The sequence below is a fragment of the Paramisgurnus dabryanus genome, chromosome 21, assembly GCF_030506205.2.
Source record: "Paramisgurnus dabryanus chromosome 21, PD_genome_1.1, whole genome shotgun sequence".
NCBI classification, from domain to species: domain Eukaryota; kingdom Metazoa; phylum Chordata; class Actinopteri; order Cypriniformes; family Cobitidae; genus Paramisgurnus; species Paramisgurnus dabryanus.
Genome location: NC_133357.1, coordinates 24,181,234 through 24,197,226, shown reverse-complemented (window position 1 = coordinate 24,197,226; position 15,993 = coordinate 24,181,234). Strand labels below are relative to the sequence as shown.

The 15,993-nt window shown below is 37.3% G+C and overlaps 2 protein-coding genes across 5 annotated transcripts; both read left to right on the top strand.

Moving 5' to 3' along the window:
- The first annotated feature begins 118 nt into the window (after window positions 1–118).
- On the top strand, window positions 119–11,673 carry g6pd (glucose-6-phosphate dehydrogenase). Of its 3 annotated transcripts, none has more exons than XM_065286345.2 (13): window positions 119–241; window positions 1,657–1,778; window positions 4,835–4,872; window positions 4,954–5,062; window positions 5,136–5,353; window positions 5,582–5,740; window positions 8,307–8,432; window positions 8,841–8,934; window positions 9,580–9,766; window positions 9,945–10,180; window positions 10,286–10,362; window positions 10,588–10,680; window positions 10,762–11,673. In XM_065286345.2, exons 1-13 carry the CDS (start codon window positions 220–222, stop codon window positions 10,850–10,852), a joined length of 1,572 nt encoding a protein of 523 aa, XP_065142417.1. In that variant the 5' UTR covers window positions 119–219; the 3' UTR covers window positions 10,853–11,673. The 3 variants fall into 3 exon arrangements, with proteins under 3 accessions (XP_065142417.1, XP_065142418.1, XP_065142416.1); XM_065286346.2 differs by lacking the exon at window positions 119–241 and adding an exon at window positions 248–382; XM_065286344.2 differs by lacking the exon at window positions 119–241 and adding an exon at window positions 492–819.
- Window positions 11,674–12,840: 1,167 nt separating this feature from the next.
- Window positions 12,841–15,834, top strand: naa10 (N-alpha-acetyltransferase 10, NatA catalytic subuni). 2 transcript variants are annotated; one of them, XM_065282296.2, is made up of 8 exons: window positions 12,841–13,026; window positions 13,255–13,353; window positions 13,431–13,489; window positions 13,628–13,673; window positions 13,797–13,912; window positions 14,222–14,266; window positions 14,434–14,518; window positions 15,508–15,834. In XM_065282296.2, exons 1-8 carry the CDS (start codon window positions 13,006–13,008, stop codon window positions 15,703–15,705), a joined length of 669 nt encoding a protein of 222 aa, XP_065138368.1. In that variant the 5' UTR covers window positions 12,841–13,005; the 3' UTR covers window positions 15,706–15,834. The 2 variants fall into 2 exon arrangements, with proteins under 2 accessions (XP_065138368.1, XP_065138367.1); XM_065282295.2 differs by having other exon boundaries at window positions 15,502–15,834.
- The last annotated feature ends 159 nt before the right edge of the window (window positions 15,835–15,993 follow it).

Genomic DNA, 15,993 nt, shown 5'->3' with positions numbered 1-15,993 from the left:
GTCATGCTGACATTTCATTGAACTTTTTCTATCCGCGCTTATCTTCAAGATGTGCCGCTCCATTGGACGGAGAGCTGTGAGTTTGTTTTTCACTGGAGCGTTGAACTGTCAATCATCAGGAAACGACATTCCAATCCCCTCCCACACACAGTCTATCCCCTCCCACTTCATATTTTCACGAGAGCAGTCGTGTGGTTGACGTCATATACGCCAGCAGCGATGGGCAGTCGTGCGAGCGCCGGTGAGTTCCTACACCAATAAAATCACAGAATTTTGTAGCGTCGCTTAAACAGGGAAGAAGGAACTGGTTTAAGAAATGTCTTTGTAGCTTTGTGTGGTTAAATCCTGCAGTTTTTTGCCTTTTTGTGACGGAGCGCTGACTGTAAGTAGCACGTTTTTATTCCAATGAGTGTGTTTGATAGTACAGTAACTACATCAGCTTTTGCTTTCTCTCAGTTTCACCTTTTTATCTCCAACAACAACTGACTAACGTTAGTTATGTGGTTAGGCTTTTATATGTTTGTGTGAATCTGCGCGTAAACAAGAACCTAGCTATATATAATATATGCATTTCATAAAATCAGAGAGGGTTGTTGTCTAAAATGTGGTCAGCGTGTTGGCAAGTAGCATGTTAATCCTGGTAAATACTGCAAGGGATTTGATGTAGGGATTTTGCTAATAACATTATAGTAATTTTAGGAGCGTGGGTCGTTGGAGGTTGTGTTTTTGTGTTAACAGATTGTAGCATCTGAATATTGATGTTTATGCACCTGTCCTCTGTCACAGAGAGAGCACACGATACGGTCCCCGATCAGAGTGGTATGACTGTGTGTTGTTTAATAACATCCCAGTATAACTGTACTCGACTTCATGCAACATTGCGCAGAGTGTTCGGCCTATGACATCACAGTAACGCGAGAGCGATATGAAAGCAAAACTTTTGATTCGCTCTCGCGGTACGCCGATGTCACTCGTCGATAACTGTGCCAAGTTCCGCATTAAGTCGAACACACGTATTGTCGTTATGTAGCATGTGTAGTCATTGTTAATGTCTTTGAATTGCGCATATGTTTTCATTTATTTGAAAAGAAATATCAGAGCAGCCACAATCACTACTGCGTGTTTAAACATAGGAGTGACTCTTGCATTATTAGAAATTTGTGATCATTTTATAGGATAATAAACTAATAACATGTCCACAATAAATTTTTTTAATGTCATAATAACCTTACAGTTCCTATAATAGTCATATAATAGTGTATCATGAGAACTAAAAATAAAACAAGAATTGCGTAATAAGCAATGAGTAGTGTTTCTTTTGTATGCTATATTCATATGCTAAATTAATTTGTATGCTATTTGTTAGTTCACATGTTTATATTCAGGATTTTGTGTTTTCGATGGTTGCTTTGTCATTCTGCGTTCTTTGTTGTCATAGCATATAGCCTACTGTGTATCGTCTGTAAACATTTATGCCAATGTTTTTGTTTCCCTACTGTATGTGACTGCCGCAGTCTCATTGAAAGTTCTCCTTTGTGTATTGTCAATGTGTGTGCCAAAGTTTGCAGAGCTTATTTAGTCACTTTTATCTTGAAATTAAATTGTGTTTATTTAATATGTCTGGTGGTTTGACATAAGAGGTTGATCTTTTCTTAGATAAGATGAGTAGCCTTCCCCTCTCCCGCTCCGAAGTGTTTGGACAGCTGAGGAAAGAACTGCATGAAGATGTTGAGTTTCATCAGAAGGATGTGCATATCTTCATCATCATGGGCGCTTCGGTGAGTGGGTGTTTGAAATAATGTTTTACATTATGTCTGTCACTCTATTTGGACTGTTTTGCATTAATATGTTTTTAGGGACTTGTCATCTATTGATATTTTGTTAGTGCCTGATGGTTGAATAAGTAATGTTGCTATGTACACTTTCCTTACAACTTCATACCATGACCTTTAACTGCTACTCCAGTGAAGGAAAGAAGTCTCAGATTATGCTAAATTGGTCAAATGGCCTTGATGTTTTTTTTTATAAGGAAGCACAACTAAGATTATGCAACCAGTGAAAAACCATATCAAGGTCTAAGATTTGTCATCCAAACAGCACTGGGTAGTTGAGAAATTTAACTGTTCAGTTCATGGCCTTGAAAGGTGATTGGCTATGGGCGCATGTGGCCATTCTCTGATTGGCTACTGATGATAAAAGTCATGTCTGGTCTGCCTTGAGGATTTGGCATCTGAATAAGGAAAACTAGATTTACAGTAAATGCTGGTAGACAAGAGGTGAAAAGGTGCACAAAGGTTATTACACTCTTAGAAAGGATTAACACATCTTTGTGCGTTAAGCTAATTTGAACACATTATGTGTCATCTCGTGTTGATTTTGTGTTAAAATATAACACAAGTTGTGTTAAAAGTAACACAAAATGTGTTGTTTCAATAATAACACAGAGATGGGTGGATTCCTCAATATAGAGGAAATACATTGCTTCCTCCTTTCTTAAGCTAGCTTTTCCCTGTTCCTTGTTTTCTTTTATTATTCCTTTTATATTAGTCCGAGTTTACACAACCGCTTTATGAATTGAGCTTTGTTACAAAGTCTGTGGCTTTCAGCAGATGGTTTTTTAACTAGTAGCAATGCGAGTTAACTGGATTATGCTATATCACGCACCTTCAGCAATTTTCATTCAGCGGGTGTGAATAGAAGGTGAAAGGGATGGGGTGTGTTTGTGTGTGTGGTTTACGGGGACATGAACAGTGTATAATGATATATACTATAATAAACATGGTTTACATGGAAACGGGAAGTGTCCCGTAAACTGAACGACTTAAAAAACATACTAAATGCTATTTAGTAAGTGGTACCTTTTTATAGATTAAAGACTGCCAACAGGTTTTTATGATGGTTGGGGTTAGGGACTTGTGTAGGTTAAGGGTATAGAATATGCATTGTGTACAGTATAAAATGCATTGCGTGCATTGGGTTGTCCCTGTTAACCAGGCATGGGCAACTTCGGTCCTGGAGGGCCGGTGTCCTGCAGAGTTTAGCTCCAACTTGCCTCAGCACACCTGCCTATAAGTTTCTAGTATGCCAAGTAAGATATTAATTGGCTGCTTCAGGTGTGTTTAATTATGGTTGGAGCTAAACTCTGCTGGACACCGGCCCTCCAGGACCAAAGTTGCCCATCCCTGCTGTAAACCATGTATGCCTGAGTGTGTGTCTGCGTGTGCGTGTCTGCCCACGTTTGCTACTACGTCCGTATGTGTGCGTGTGCATTTGCGTGTTTCCTCTCTGTCTGTCTTTGTGTGCGTGTGTGTGTGTGTGTGTGTGTGTGTGTGCGTGCAGCTGCTCGCAACATCACCTCATATGTCTGATCATTAACTGTCTTGTGAAATGGTTATTTTGAAATAATGGGTTAAATGAGGTGAGGCTAATATGAAATCTCTTAACTTTACCACACACACATCTGTTAGAGACTGAGTAACTACATTTTGGTATTTTCCCCACAAGATTTTAAAAGACAGAATATTGCACTACTTTTATAATGTTGTCATTTATTTATTTGGGGCAATTATACATGCAAAATATCACCTATTGTGTTTCACATAGGACAAAACACCCATACTGGCTTAAAATTATGTGAGGGTGTATAGACGACAACAACAACATAAACAAACAGCTTTTGCAGACTAAACACAATTTGCGGTAGACTTCCAGATAGAATCAATAACAACAGTGTCATTTTGCAGTAGTTTTTTTTCTGATAACAAGGAAAATAAATGACCAGTAAATACCTTTGTTCATATATGATATCTAACGTAAATCAGCTATTACACTGAGCTAATGTTACTGTGTAAAATTAATGTATACAATGTTTGCTTACGTTACAGATCCTTGATTTCTTGCATGTCCAAACCTCTTCACACAGTTTTGATCCATGCCCGTCGTCTCCCCTCGTGTTTAGCAAACCAAAAAAATTTATTTCCAACATTTTTATTTTTTGTTTCAGAGATCAGTTTAGCCACTAGCCAGACCGATAAATAGATATAAATCGGAAGTTCACTTCGATGAAACCGTCTATAATAAAATAGTAATTTTTTCGTTCCATTTAAGCAATGATAAACGCTTACCTCACTTACCACAGATACACTTTCCTCATTTACAAGCAAAAGTACATCCCTTCCCTTCAGAAACATTGCAGCCGAACAAATACATGTGGTTTATCTCGTTTGTGTTTGCTTTACTGTGATTATGATGGATTATACATGCTGAAGGTTACTAAGCCCTGAGGTATGTGCATGGGTTTTTGTCAAGTCATACTTACACAGAGCTTTTAACCTTAGCAGCTGATTTTCTAATAGATTACATGTCTATTATATAATATGTCTAATAGATTATATAACCCCATATTACATACAGTATCTCTTGATACGGGACACTCCCAGTTTGACACAGCTCGGCTTAAACCGAATAGGGCTGTTTAACTGTATACAATGCATTAGTCATGTGTCACAATGGGCGTGGAGCAGATCTATTGAAGCAGGTCAATGAGACCGTTGAGTCGTGTTGTGCTTGCTTAAGTAAAGTTGTGTAATATAGTATTCTGTGTAATACAGCATTTGGCTGTTGTTTTGCATTCAACATCTAAAGTGTCTTCATTATGTATCTGCTATCGTGCTAATTTCTGAACTGGCTGTGTTATAAAACCTTGTGATCTCAATGGCATTTTTGTGCATCATAGGCCTCTATGACAGCAACCGCTAATAGTGCAAAAAATGTTTCAGGCCAGTGATAAACTTCATGTGCAGACAGCAATAAAATAAATGTTCTCTTGTCATAGGGGGATCTGGCCAAAAAGAAAATTTACCCAACATTATGGTAAGTGCTTTAACTGGGTCTTGTTTTTATTCACTCGGAAATTTAGTCTTTATGCTGACGTGATATCTTTTCCTCTGGTAGGTGGTTGTTCAGAGATGGTTTGCTCCCCGAACAGACGTATTTCGTGGGCTTCGCTCGTTCTGAACTCACTGTGGACTCCATTCGCACCGCCTCTATGCCCTACATGAAGGTCTGAGCTTTCTCCATGTGTGGTTTCGCCCATGTAAGACACATGTGTTAATCTCTTACTTTTTGGTTTTTAGGCAGTTGACTCTGAGGCAGAGCGGCTTTCTGCATTCTTCAGTCGAAATTCGTACATCAGTGGAAAGTATGTGGATGGATCTTCTTTCGCCAACCTGAACACACACCTGATGTCGATACCGGGAGGGGCTGGAGCCAATCGCCTCTTCTACCTGGCCCTGCCGCCCAGCGTCTACCATGATGTCACCGAGAACATCAAGCATCACTGCATGAGCACCAAGTGAGTAGCAAACACATGCGTTTGTTTCATGAAGTGATTATTTCCTTTAAAAACGCCCTAGCAACACCTTAGAAAACTGTCAGGCCAATTGAAACTATTGTGCTGGCAGGTTTTGTAAGGCATTAAAAATATAAAATCTAGTTGAAGATCTACACAAATTAAAAATGTATAGCAAAGGCATCATATATTTAAAAAAAGCATCATGTTTCTTATTTGTTTGATTGTCAGGGGCTGGAACAGGATCATCGTGGAGAAGCCGTTTGGACGTGACCTTCAGAGCTCAGAGCAGTTATCCAGTCATCTCTCTTCTCTCTTCACTGAGGATCAGATTTATCGCATAGATCATTACCTAGGCAAAGAGATGGTCCAGAATCTTATGGTTCTCAGGTATGATTATTTCCGTCTCCCTGGCAGCATCCGAAACCGCATACTTTCCTACTATGTAGTAGCCGTAAAACTGAATGTGACAAAAAAAGTAAGTCCGAATTCACAGTACTCAACTGCGAAAAGTACCCAGATGGCTGACTATTTCAGGCTGGATTTTGAAGTGGGCATTAGATGGACAATTTTTGCTATCCCATGAGGCCATGGGAAAGGATTTGTGAATGGAGATGATGGGATGCAACTGATGCTGGTAGCTTACATGATGGCATTTCCATTACCCTTAAAATTGCGTGAATTGAAAATCCAATGGAAACATGGCAATTTTGCATAAACTTCTAAATCGCAAAAAAATATATGTTTTTTTTAGGCTAAGGAATATATGGCAAAACTGCAAAGTTTTTTCCTCATTAACAGGTCACCTGTAAGCCTGTGAATCGGCAAGAATCCGATAAAACTTCTCACGATGCAGGGGTTGCGGTGCACCCTTGTGCGATACATTGCGATGCTGTAAAGCGAGCAATATTTTGGGATCTTTTTATTTTGGGAATATAATAGGATGAAATTTAAGGAAAGCGGTCTTTAAAAACACACCACCTATTTTGCAAACCAAAATTTTGTACTATGTTTGTACTTCCTGTCACTGTTTAAGTATGCTATCTATTGGTCGGGATGTAAACTCCAAGTGAAACAACTGCCATAAATCTTAAAAAATAAATACATATTTAAGAATTGATACAGTATTGCCAAACAAACTATCACAATACTCACATGTATCGATATTATCTTACACCCCTCATTTTTTAAATATGGCGCATATTTTTGATTGGAGGACAAGTCAGTCAGAAGAAGGGTGGTCGAGTTTATGCACGTTTCAAGAACCGACATGTGCGTGACATAAAAAAAACGTAAGCGCGACTCAACTGCTCTGTAAACTATTGCAGAGTTTTTGGAATAATTTATCACGAGAGAATAAAATTACGTTTTAGTTTCATACATTGGCTAATTTAAACACCATCATTACGCAATAGTTTTTTGTTAACATTTAGGAAATAACGCTAACGTTTTGCTCAAATCTTTTATGGAAATGCCCCTACTGACAATGTGGCAAATGTAGTATGCCCAGATTTATATATATATATATATATATATATATATATATATAAGTAAATACTAGGGCTGTGTATTGGCAATACGATATGTGTCATGATACAGGGTTACAATACTTTGTGATACTGTAAATCTAGGCGACATGTTATATTTCCTATTTGAGATATATAATAGGATAATATTTTAGGACCGCTTTCATTAAAGGACAAGTTCGGTATTTTAGACTTAAAGCCCTGTTTTCAGATTGTTTATGGTGAAATAGAATGGTTTTGACTGAAATTTCGACATTTTCGGCTGCCCTGAGAATTTTCGCGTGTTTGTGTTTCAGCTCAGACCTCTACAATGGGTTTAATGGTGCACTGGAACAATCCTTCCTAAAATGCATTAAACTTTCGTTTACAAAGTCGTGAAACTCACCGAGTGGTCAGGGGTGTTCACTGGTATGCTCACACAAAAATCACTCCAAAATACGCATTCCAACAGGTTTTATCGTAGTTTTTACCAGCTCCATGGACTTGTATTAGGTGTCCTGTGAGGTACGGTATTACTCCGCGCCGGGAACTTTGTTTCTATTCTTGCAATTGGCAAAAATTGCCAATTTTATTTAGCAGATTAGCGCCACCACCTGGGCTGGAGTGTCTATTATTCAAGCTCTAAGCGGAAGAATGTACGGGTGTGAGGCGTTTGGAAAAATAGGTCCACAAGTTAACAACGAATGCTAAAACAGCTGTTGGAAAGCATCTTTTGCAGCGATTTTTGTGTGAGCATATCAGTGAACACCCCTGACCACTCGGTGAGTTTCACGTCTTTGTAAACGAAAGTTTAATGGATTTTAGGAAGGATTGTTCCAGTGCACCATTAAACCCATTGTAGAGGTCTGAGCTGAAACACAAACATGCGAAAATTCTCAGGGCACCCGCAAATGTCGAAATTTCAGTCAAAACCATTCTATTTCACCATAAACAATCTGAAAACAGGGCTTTAAGTCTAAAATACCGAACTTGTCCTTTAAGAACACACACCATATGCAAACCTTAGCAAAAATATTTGTGGCGTGCCCTTATGCTAGTACTTCCTGTCAAGTTTAAGTTCAGAGATAAGAAGAATGCTATCTACTGGTCAGCATGTTATTTTGACGAACGAAACCATTGCCATGAATCTTAAAAAATAAAAACGATTTTGCTTTTTTTTTATCACTACACTATTGCCAAACGCAATATCACAATACTCGCATGTGACAATATTTTCTTACACCCCTAGTAAATACGTTTTTGAGCCCTTCAATCTTTACTTATTCAAAATAAGTACCTACTTGAGAGTATGCGATTTTCGGACGCAGCTTCTGCTTTTCTCTGGCTGTCAGGCACAGTTGTCATTTCTGAATAATTAGGGTTCAACTCCATCAGGAAGCTCTTGCTCCATTGCATGTCCATAATGATTCTGTTTTTCTAAACCATCACAGGTTTGGAAACCGGATATTTGGTCCTATTTGGAACCGGGACAGTCTGGCATGTGTGGTCCTGACCTTCAAAGAGCCGTTTGGAACCCAGGGACGTGGAGGATATTTTGATGATTTTGGGATAATTCGGTAAGTTCAAGATGTTTTGAAGTGGTGTGTTCTGTAAAAGTAAAATGAATTCACTTTGCATATGAGGTTAGGAGCATCAAAGTTTGATTTCACTCATTGATTTCAATCTTGGACATGAGATGATAAAGATATTAAGATTATATTTTCACAGAATGCTCTTTATATTATGTAGAATATTTTTTCATGTTTTCACATTTTTGTCACATTTTTTTTTTACTTTATTCTGATAGTTTCATTTGTAATTAAAAACATTTTATTACATTTAAAAAAGTGATCGTTATCTCATACTTCATATTGTACTCCTCAATGCCAAAACATTGTGCTTGGATTGTTTTCCATGCAAAAGCTGAGTGGATTTTTATATTCCAATCTGATTTGTAAATGAATGGAGCTCTTTTCTGTATCCAGAGATGTGATGCAGAACCACATGCTTCAGATGCTCTCTCTTGTTGCCATGGAGAAGCCAGCATCCACAAGCTCTGATGATGTTCGAGATGAGAAGGTAATGAACCATTCGGCCAATGAACTTTCATCCCTGGCAGCACTCATCTGACTCTTATCTGAATGATGCTAAATTTAACTAGAGACTAAAGTATGGCAAATATAAATACAGCATTTTCAGTCAATGCCACTTTCTTCTGGTTAATCATTACCATTAAAAGTCCATAAGGGGTGGTTTCCAGGACGGGGATTAAGTCTAGTCCCAGACTGAAACGCATATTTGAGTTGTCTTAACTAAAAACAGCTTAAACTGACATAACTAAAATACATCATTGCTATTGTTTTGTCTCAAGATACACACCAGTATTGTTTTTGTAAAAAATACATTAATGTCCTTAAATTACTAAGGGTCTCTAGGGTTATATTTGGGGGTAGTGTGAAAAATTGAATTAATACAAGAATTGATTGTTAGATTATTGTAATGGTAATTCTGATGCTCATTGGATGAAGCCCAAAGGAACAGCGTTTGGCCGGTTAGCACCTGCTGGTGGATGCTTTAAAAAAAATAAGCGGTACTATAATATATAGCGATATGTAATGTATAGTGGATGAATAAGTAAAATAATGAATGACTCTCATTGGGTACCATAGACCTTCCTAGCCTTTCCTAGCTCTGTTTTGAAATGCTCTTTGTTGCCCCCTACAGGTAAAGGTGCTGAAGTGCATTGAACCGGTCTCTCTCTCAGATGTGGTCTTGGGTCAGTATGTGGGAGACCCTGAAGGAGAGGGAGAAGCTAAACAGGGTTACTTGGATGATCCAACTGTCCCCAAAGGCTCCACCCAGGCCACGTTTGCAACAGCGGTCCTTTATGTGAAGAATGAACGCTGGGATGGTAAGAGTTTTTACATCTACACTTAAATGTTTAAAGAAATATACATAGTCATGACCTTGTTGGTTCTGAAGTTAACCTGTTGTTACTTATATAACAGGTTGTGACCTGAACTAAAGTCTATAGAGGTTTCCTTTTAAATGTTTGCCGTAACAGGACTGTTGCATCATTTTCTCTCCAGGTGTTCCCTTCATCCTCAGGTGTGGGAAGGCTCTGAACGAGAGGAAAGCAGAGGTTCGCTTACAGTTTTCTGATGTTCCTGGAGACATCTTTAATGAACAGTGCAGACGGAACGAGTTGGTGGTGCGCGTGCAGCCCAACGAGGCCATCTACGCCAAGATGATGAGCAAGAAGCCTGGAGTTTATTTCAGCCCTGAAGAGACTGAGCTGGACCTGACCTATCACAGCAGATACAAGGTAATCGCCCACTCGCTCCAGGATTAATAGATCATTTGTTGGGACTTTTGTAGGGAAGGAAATTTAAATTCTGCACCTGATGTCTTTCTGATCTCCGTTTTTTAGGACGTTAAGCTGCCTGATGCATATGAACGTCTGATTTTGGACGTGTTCTGTGGCAGTCAGATGCATTTTGTACGGAGGTGAGTCGAACTGCATAAATGCTTATAAATGCAAAAGTGGCATCCTGGTTATTGGCTTGATTTCTTGCTGCTCAGCTGGTATAGCATTGCGTTAACAGCACAAAATGTGGGATTGATTCCCAGGAAACGCATATACTGATTACAATATACAGCTTAAATGCACTGTAAGTCACTTTGGATAAAGTGTTTAAGCAAATGCATAAATTCATTTCTTTTTTATTTCAGCGATGAGTTGAGGGAAGCGTGGAGAATCTTCACTCCTCTTCTTCATCAGATAGAGCGGGAGAAAACACCACCCATCCCATATAAATACGGAAGGTAACACACAGTTAATTTTAGGAAATAATTTTCAATCATGTAATGTTAGCATAACGTTCTTTCTGGATCTGCGTTTCCTAGCCGTGGACCTCTAGAGGCAGATGAGCTGGTGAAGAAGGTGGGCTTCCGCTACGAGGGAACGTACAGATGGGTGAACCCACACAAACTGTAAAAGATGAATAAACCGGAAAAACTTTGAGTGCCTGAATTAAGGATAAAGGCACCTTAAAATGGATTTGAAAATGTGCACTGGATTTAAAAAGGACCAAAAGCAAACATGACTGGTTAAACACCTGATTTGTTATAACTTTCATATCATAACCTACTTATATTTTTCTGATGTTGATCATTCCTTGTGTTTACATCATTATTCTTTAAGCAAATGAAGATTTCTGTCATGCATTCCAATTACCACAGACAAAAGTCTTAAATGCTTCGTTTCAAAAGTGTTTTATAAGCAGATGGGTGGTTTGTGTTGCTCATACATAACTTTTTCCACTGACTGCAAGTTTATAATAAATATATATTGTTACAACACTTAACTAATATATACTTCAGAACACAGAAGTATTGGAAATAAAAGGAAATGTTGTTCTTTGTTACAAGCTAACATGTATGAGGTCTTAACATACATCGATTGGCTGATAAAGGCAGCATTTACTCTTAAAGCAGATATTACATGCCATATGTAAATGTGTAAATGAGCTTAAACGTTAAACTTCTCTTAAAATGAGGCATGGCCTATTCAGGCATGGTTTCTTTTTGCACTTATGTTTCATGTTTCATCTTTAGTTTGACATTGCATTTTTGGGGTTATCTACATGTATATAGTAGATGATTTTCTTAAAAAAAGCCCAAAAAGAAGGTTGTGTCAGGGTGCAGATTTATTTATCAGTGCATTTTGGGAAGAACAACTTTTTCATGCTTCTACAACTATGAGCTATGTAACCTTTTTATTGTAAATTTTACAATAAAACATAGTTGTGATGCCTAGATGTGTCTCTTTTCTTCTAATTTTCTTTATTATTTGCAGCAGGTCACAAATCTATTTTGTTGCATTAAACAGTTTGATAAATTATTTTTATGAGTGTCCCTCTTCACAAATAGGACATATTGCAAGGTGTATATATAGCATAAAGTATAGCTGCACTGCAAAAAATAATTTTCAAGAAAAAAATGTCTTAGTATTTTTGTCTTGTTTTCAGTAAAAATATCTAAAAATTCTTAAATTAAGATGCTTTTTCTTAATGAGAAAAATGACCCAAGAAAAAAGGCTAGTTTTTAGACCAAAAATATCAAATTTGTGATTTTGTGCATAAAACAAGCAAAAAAATCTGCCAATGGCTTGTTTTATGCACAAAATCACTTAAATTTGATATTTTGGGTCTAAAAACTAGACTTATTTTCTAGGGTTGTTTTGTGATATTTTTACTGAAAACAAGACAAAAATACTAAGAATTGTTTTCTTGACAATAATTTTTTGCAGTGTGCACTGCAAAAAATGACTTTCTAACTTAGTATTTTTGTCTTGTTTTCAGTAAAAAATCTCTAAAAATTCTTAAGATGACCTTGACCTAAAAAAATAAGTCTAGTTTATAGACAAAAACATACAATTTAAGTACATTTGTGCCAAAAAAACAACAACAAAATAATATTCCAAAAAAATCTAAAAATAAGTTTTCTTTCTTTCTTAAACACTTAATTTAAGCAAAATTTTCTCACCCCATTGGCAGACAATTTTGCTTGTTTTAAGCACAAATTCACTTAAATTGTGTATTTTTTGTCTAAAAACTAGACTTATTTTCTTAGGTAATTTTGCTTATCAAGAAAATACATCTTGATTTAAGAGTTTTTAGATTTCTACTGAAAACAAGACAAAAATACTAAGAAAGCCATTTTTGCAGCGTGAGTGCTATATAATGGTGAAATTACAAGAAAAAGCAAGCAAAAGAAAAAGATAAAGCAAGAAAAATATACACTTGCTCTAATAAAATCATATTAAAATCATGTAATAAAATATTAAATTTGGACTACATTAAACATTTATCATTATTTAAAGCGTATGTGTGTGTGTTTTCGTGAACCTAATTAAATATTTTTTATTTGCAACTTTCCGTATTTGTAGGGGCTTTTATTTTATTTACTACCGGAAACGCTTTCCTGTCCTAACATCCGTCTTCCGGTTTTGGACAACATGGTTGTAGAGGTGTAGCAGTTAGCATTTGCCTGATTATTTGCGTCTACTTCGGCTGTTTTGCGTCGATTTGACATCTATATTTATAGCGTGCTTTATTTATTTATCAACTTACCAGCCCAGCAGGCAAAATGAATATACGCAACGCACGGGTGAGTTATAAAAGTAGCGCATGCAGCAGAAGACATTAGACATGGAGGCAGTGTTTTAAAGCGTAGGGAACTGCATAGTTTGCAACATTGGCACATTCAGACAGTTTTTCCTATTTGTATCTACCTATTCTGTATGAAATTGACCTCTATTATGGTTGGCTAAACTGTTCACGTGTGAAATATTATAATATTACACGTGACAAGTTTTTCGGTCTTGTACACTTACAGCCAGAAGATCTGATGAACATGCAGCACTGTAACCTGCTGTGTCTCCCCGAGAACTATCAGATGAAGTATTACTTTTACCACGGCCTCTCCTGGCCTCAGGTCTGTCACTAATACTGCATAGAAACACTGATCCCAGTACAGCAGATTGTGTTTGAACAGTTGTGTTTGTTTCTCAGCTGTCATACATAGCAGAAGATGAAAATGGGAAGATCGTTGGATACGTGTTGGCCAAAATGTAAGTTTTTTTTTTATTTCATTATTGAAGACACCTGTCATAACATGAAATATAATACAGCCCTAAGCTGAATAAATTAAAATGGTTTATTTTGTAATAATGACTGCTGTTTCATGTGAGTTGTGTTATACATTTTAGGGAGGAAGATCCCGATGATGTGCCTCATGGACACATTACATCACTGGTTAGTATTTTAAATTTGACCTTTTTTGTCATTTCTGATATTGTCATTTATTATGATTAAATATTTATAGTTATATATGTAAGCTAAGCTTATATAAAAATGCATTGTCTTGTGTTTATCTAGGCAGTCAAACGCTCTCACAGACGTCTTGGATTGGCTCAGAAACTTATGGATCAGGCCAGCAGAGCCATGATTGAGAATTTCAATGCCAAATATGTCTCTTTACATGTCAGGAAAAGGTAGGATCTGTGAGGGGTCTCGCTTTTTGGAGTTCATCATTGTGTCTCATGACAGTGGTTTTCAATCTTGTCCTAGGGGACCCACTGCCCTGCACATTTTGCGTGTCTCCCTTATCTAACACACCTGATTCAGATCATCAGCTCATTAAGGGAGAGATCCATGAACAGAACTGGGTGTGTCAGTTAAGGGAGACATACAAAATATGCAGAGCTGTGGGTCCCCTAGGACAAGATTGAAAACCACTGTCATATGAGGTCTCAAAGATGGACTGGAATATCTTCTTGACCGTATTGCTGTTTGTTTTTCAGTAACCGGGCCGCTCTTCACCTGTACTCCAATACACTAAAGTTTCAGTAAGTGTCATTTCTACCACTATTATTTCTTTACTATTAATAAACTTGCTTTCAGGTGTACTACAGAAAGCATGCCACTTTTAGCTCTGCCATACTGATACTGAATTGTTGAATGGTTTGTTTTATACCACATGTTTTCATCACTCACTGTCAAAACTGTCTTGTAGGATCAGTGAAGTAGAACCCAAATATTATGCAGATGGAGAAGATGCTTACGCTATGAAGAGAAATCTCACACAGATGGCAGATGAGGTGTGTGTGATGTTGCAGTTCTGCAAATCATTATGTGATACACTGTTTTACTTTATTACAGCTTATTTCAGCAGTATTCAACGAGGCTGCATGATATTGGGGGGAAACTGGTTGTATTTTGTTTGTCTGCGATGCATATTGCGTTATAAGAAATATTGTATGACTTCACCGGATGATTTGAAAAGCTTGGTTTAAGAAGAATTAACTTCTGCCATGCATTTCTTGTATAGCTTTGGCACCTTGAGGAAAATAAATGTGTGTTACTTGTCAGATGACCAGATCCATATTAATTGCTACCACAATGTCTTTCGTAATTTTGATTTCTTGCTGGGATTTCTCTCTGCCGTTTGAAAAGATCTCATTTAGTGTAACGCTGGCAAAGGTATCTGAAATAGTTTTGTGCAGATGCGCGCATTGCGATGTCGATGCTGAAACGTAATATTGTGCAGCCCTACTTCCAAATGTTCACCTATTTTCCTAAAAGTTCAAAATAAAGGAGCATTTAACTTTTAAAGGAATAGTTCCCCCAAAAATGAACATTTGCTTATAATTTACTCACCCTTATGTCATAAAAATGTTGTCATTATATCTTTTTATAAAGCACTCAACATTTTAAAGCTCTAAAAAGCAAGTAAATCCATCATAAAACTAATCCAAATGACTCGAGTGAATTAGTAAAGTTTTTTGAAGCGAAAGAGAATTTTCATTTTTGTGTGAACTGTTCTGTTATCCCAATTTTCCAACTCCTATGCTGACCTTCTACACCCACGAAACATCTCTAGAGTAAAAATAATCAGAAAGATGCTTTAATTCTTCCAGAAAATAGCATACACTTAACCCCATTTTGTCCTGATATTACTGTTTGATCAGGTTTAATGACTTCATCAAATATGTTAAAATAAGAAAAAATGGTGTGGTGTATCTCCAAGAAGGTAAGTCATGAATAGAAATGATGGCTAAAAATTAACTTCTCTTATGTGCAGTTACAGAAACCTGGTGTTCGTCTGTGGGGTTCAGAGGCTCCGCCATCTCAGGACACAACTGTGACCGGCCTGATGGAGAAGCTAACAGTACAGGATGGAGAGAAGGAGGGAGATGGAGACAGTGGAGGAGAGAGTAAAGAGATGAGTGAGGTTAGCGAGGCCACGGAGAGCACAGACGTCAAAGACTCTTCCTCAGACTCTTAACTCCTCTCTTACACAGCTTTTAGGTTTCAGATTGGTTTACAGTGTTCTGGTTGCTTTATTTTCAAAATACAGGAAAAGAGGTTTTGTGAATGTGGTTTATGAGATTTGCGAATAAAATTGGAGAATTATCATTGTCTCTGTTGTGTTATTATTTTTGAAATTATTCTTTTTGATTGACACTGTAAGATTAAAAATAAATATAGGAATTTATTACTGGTCACAACTTGTCACAGCCCCCCATGCTGATAGTGATCAAAGACTATTGTCACAACTGTTTATCCAATACAG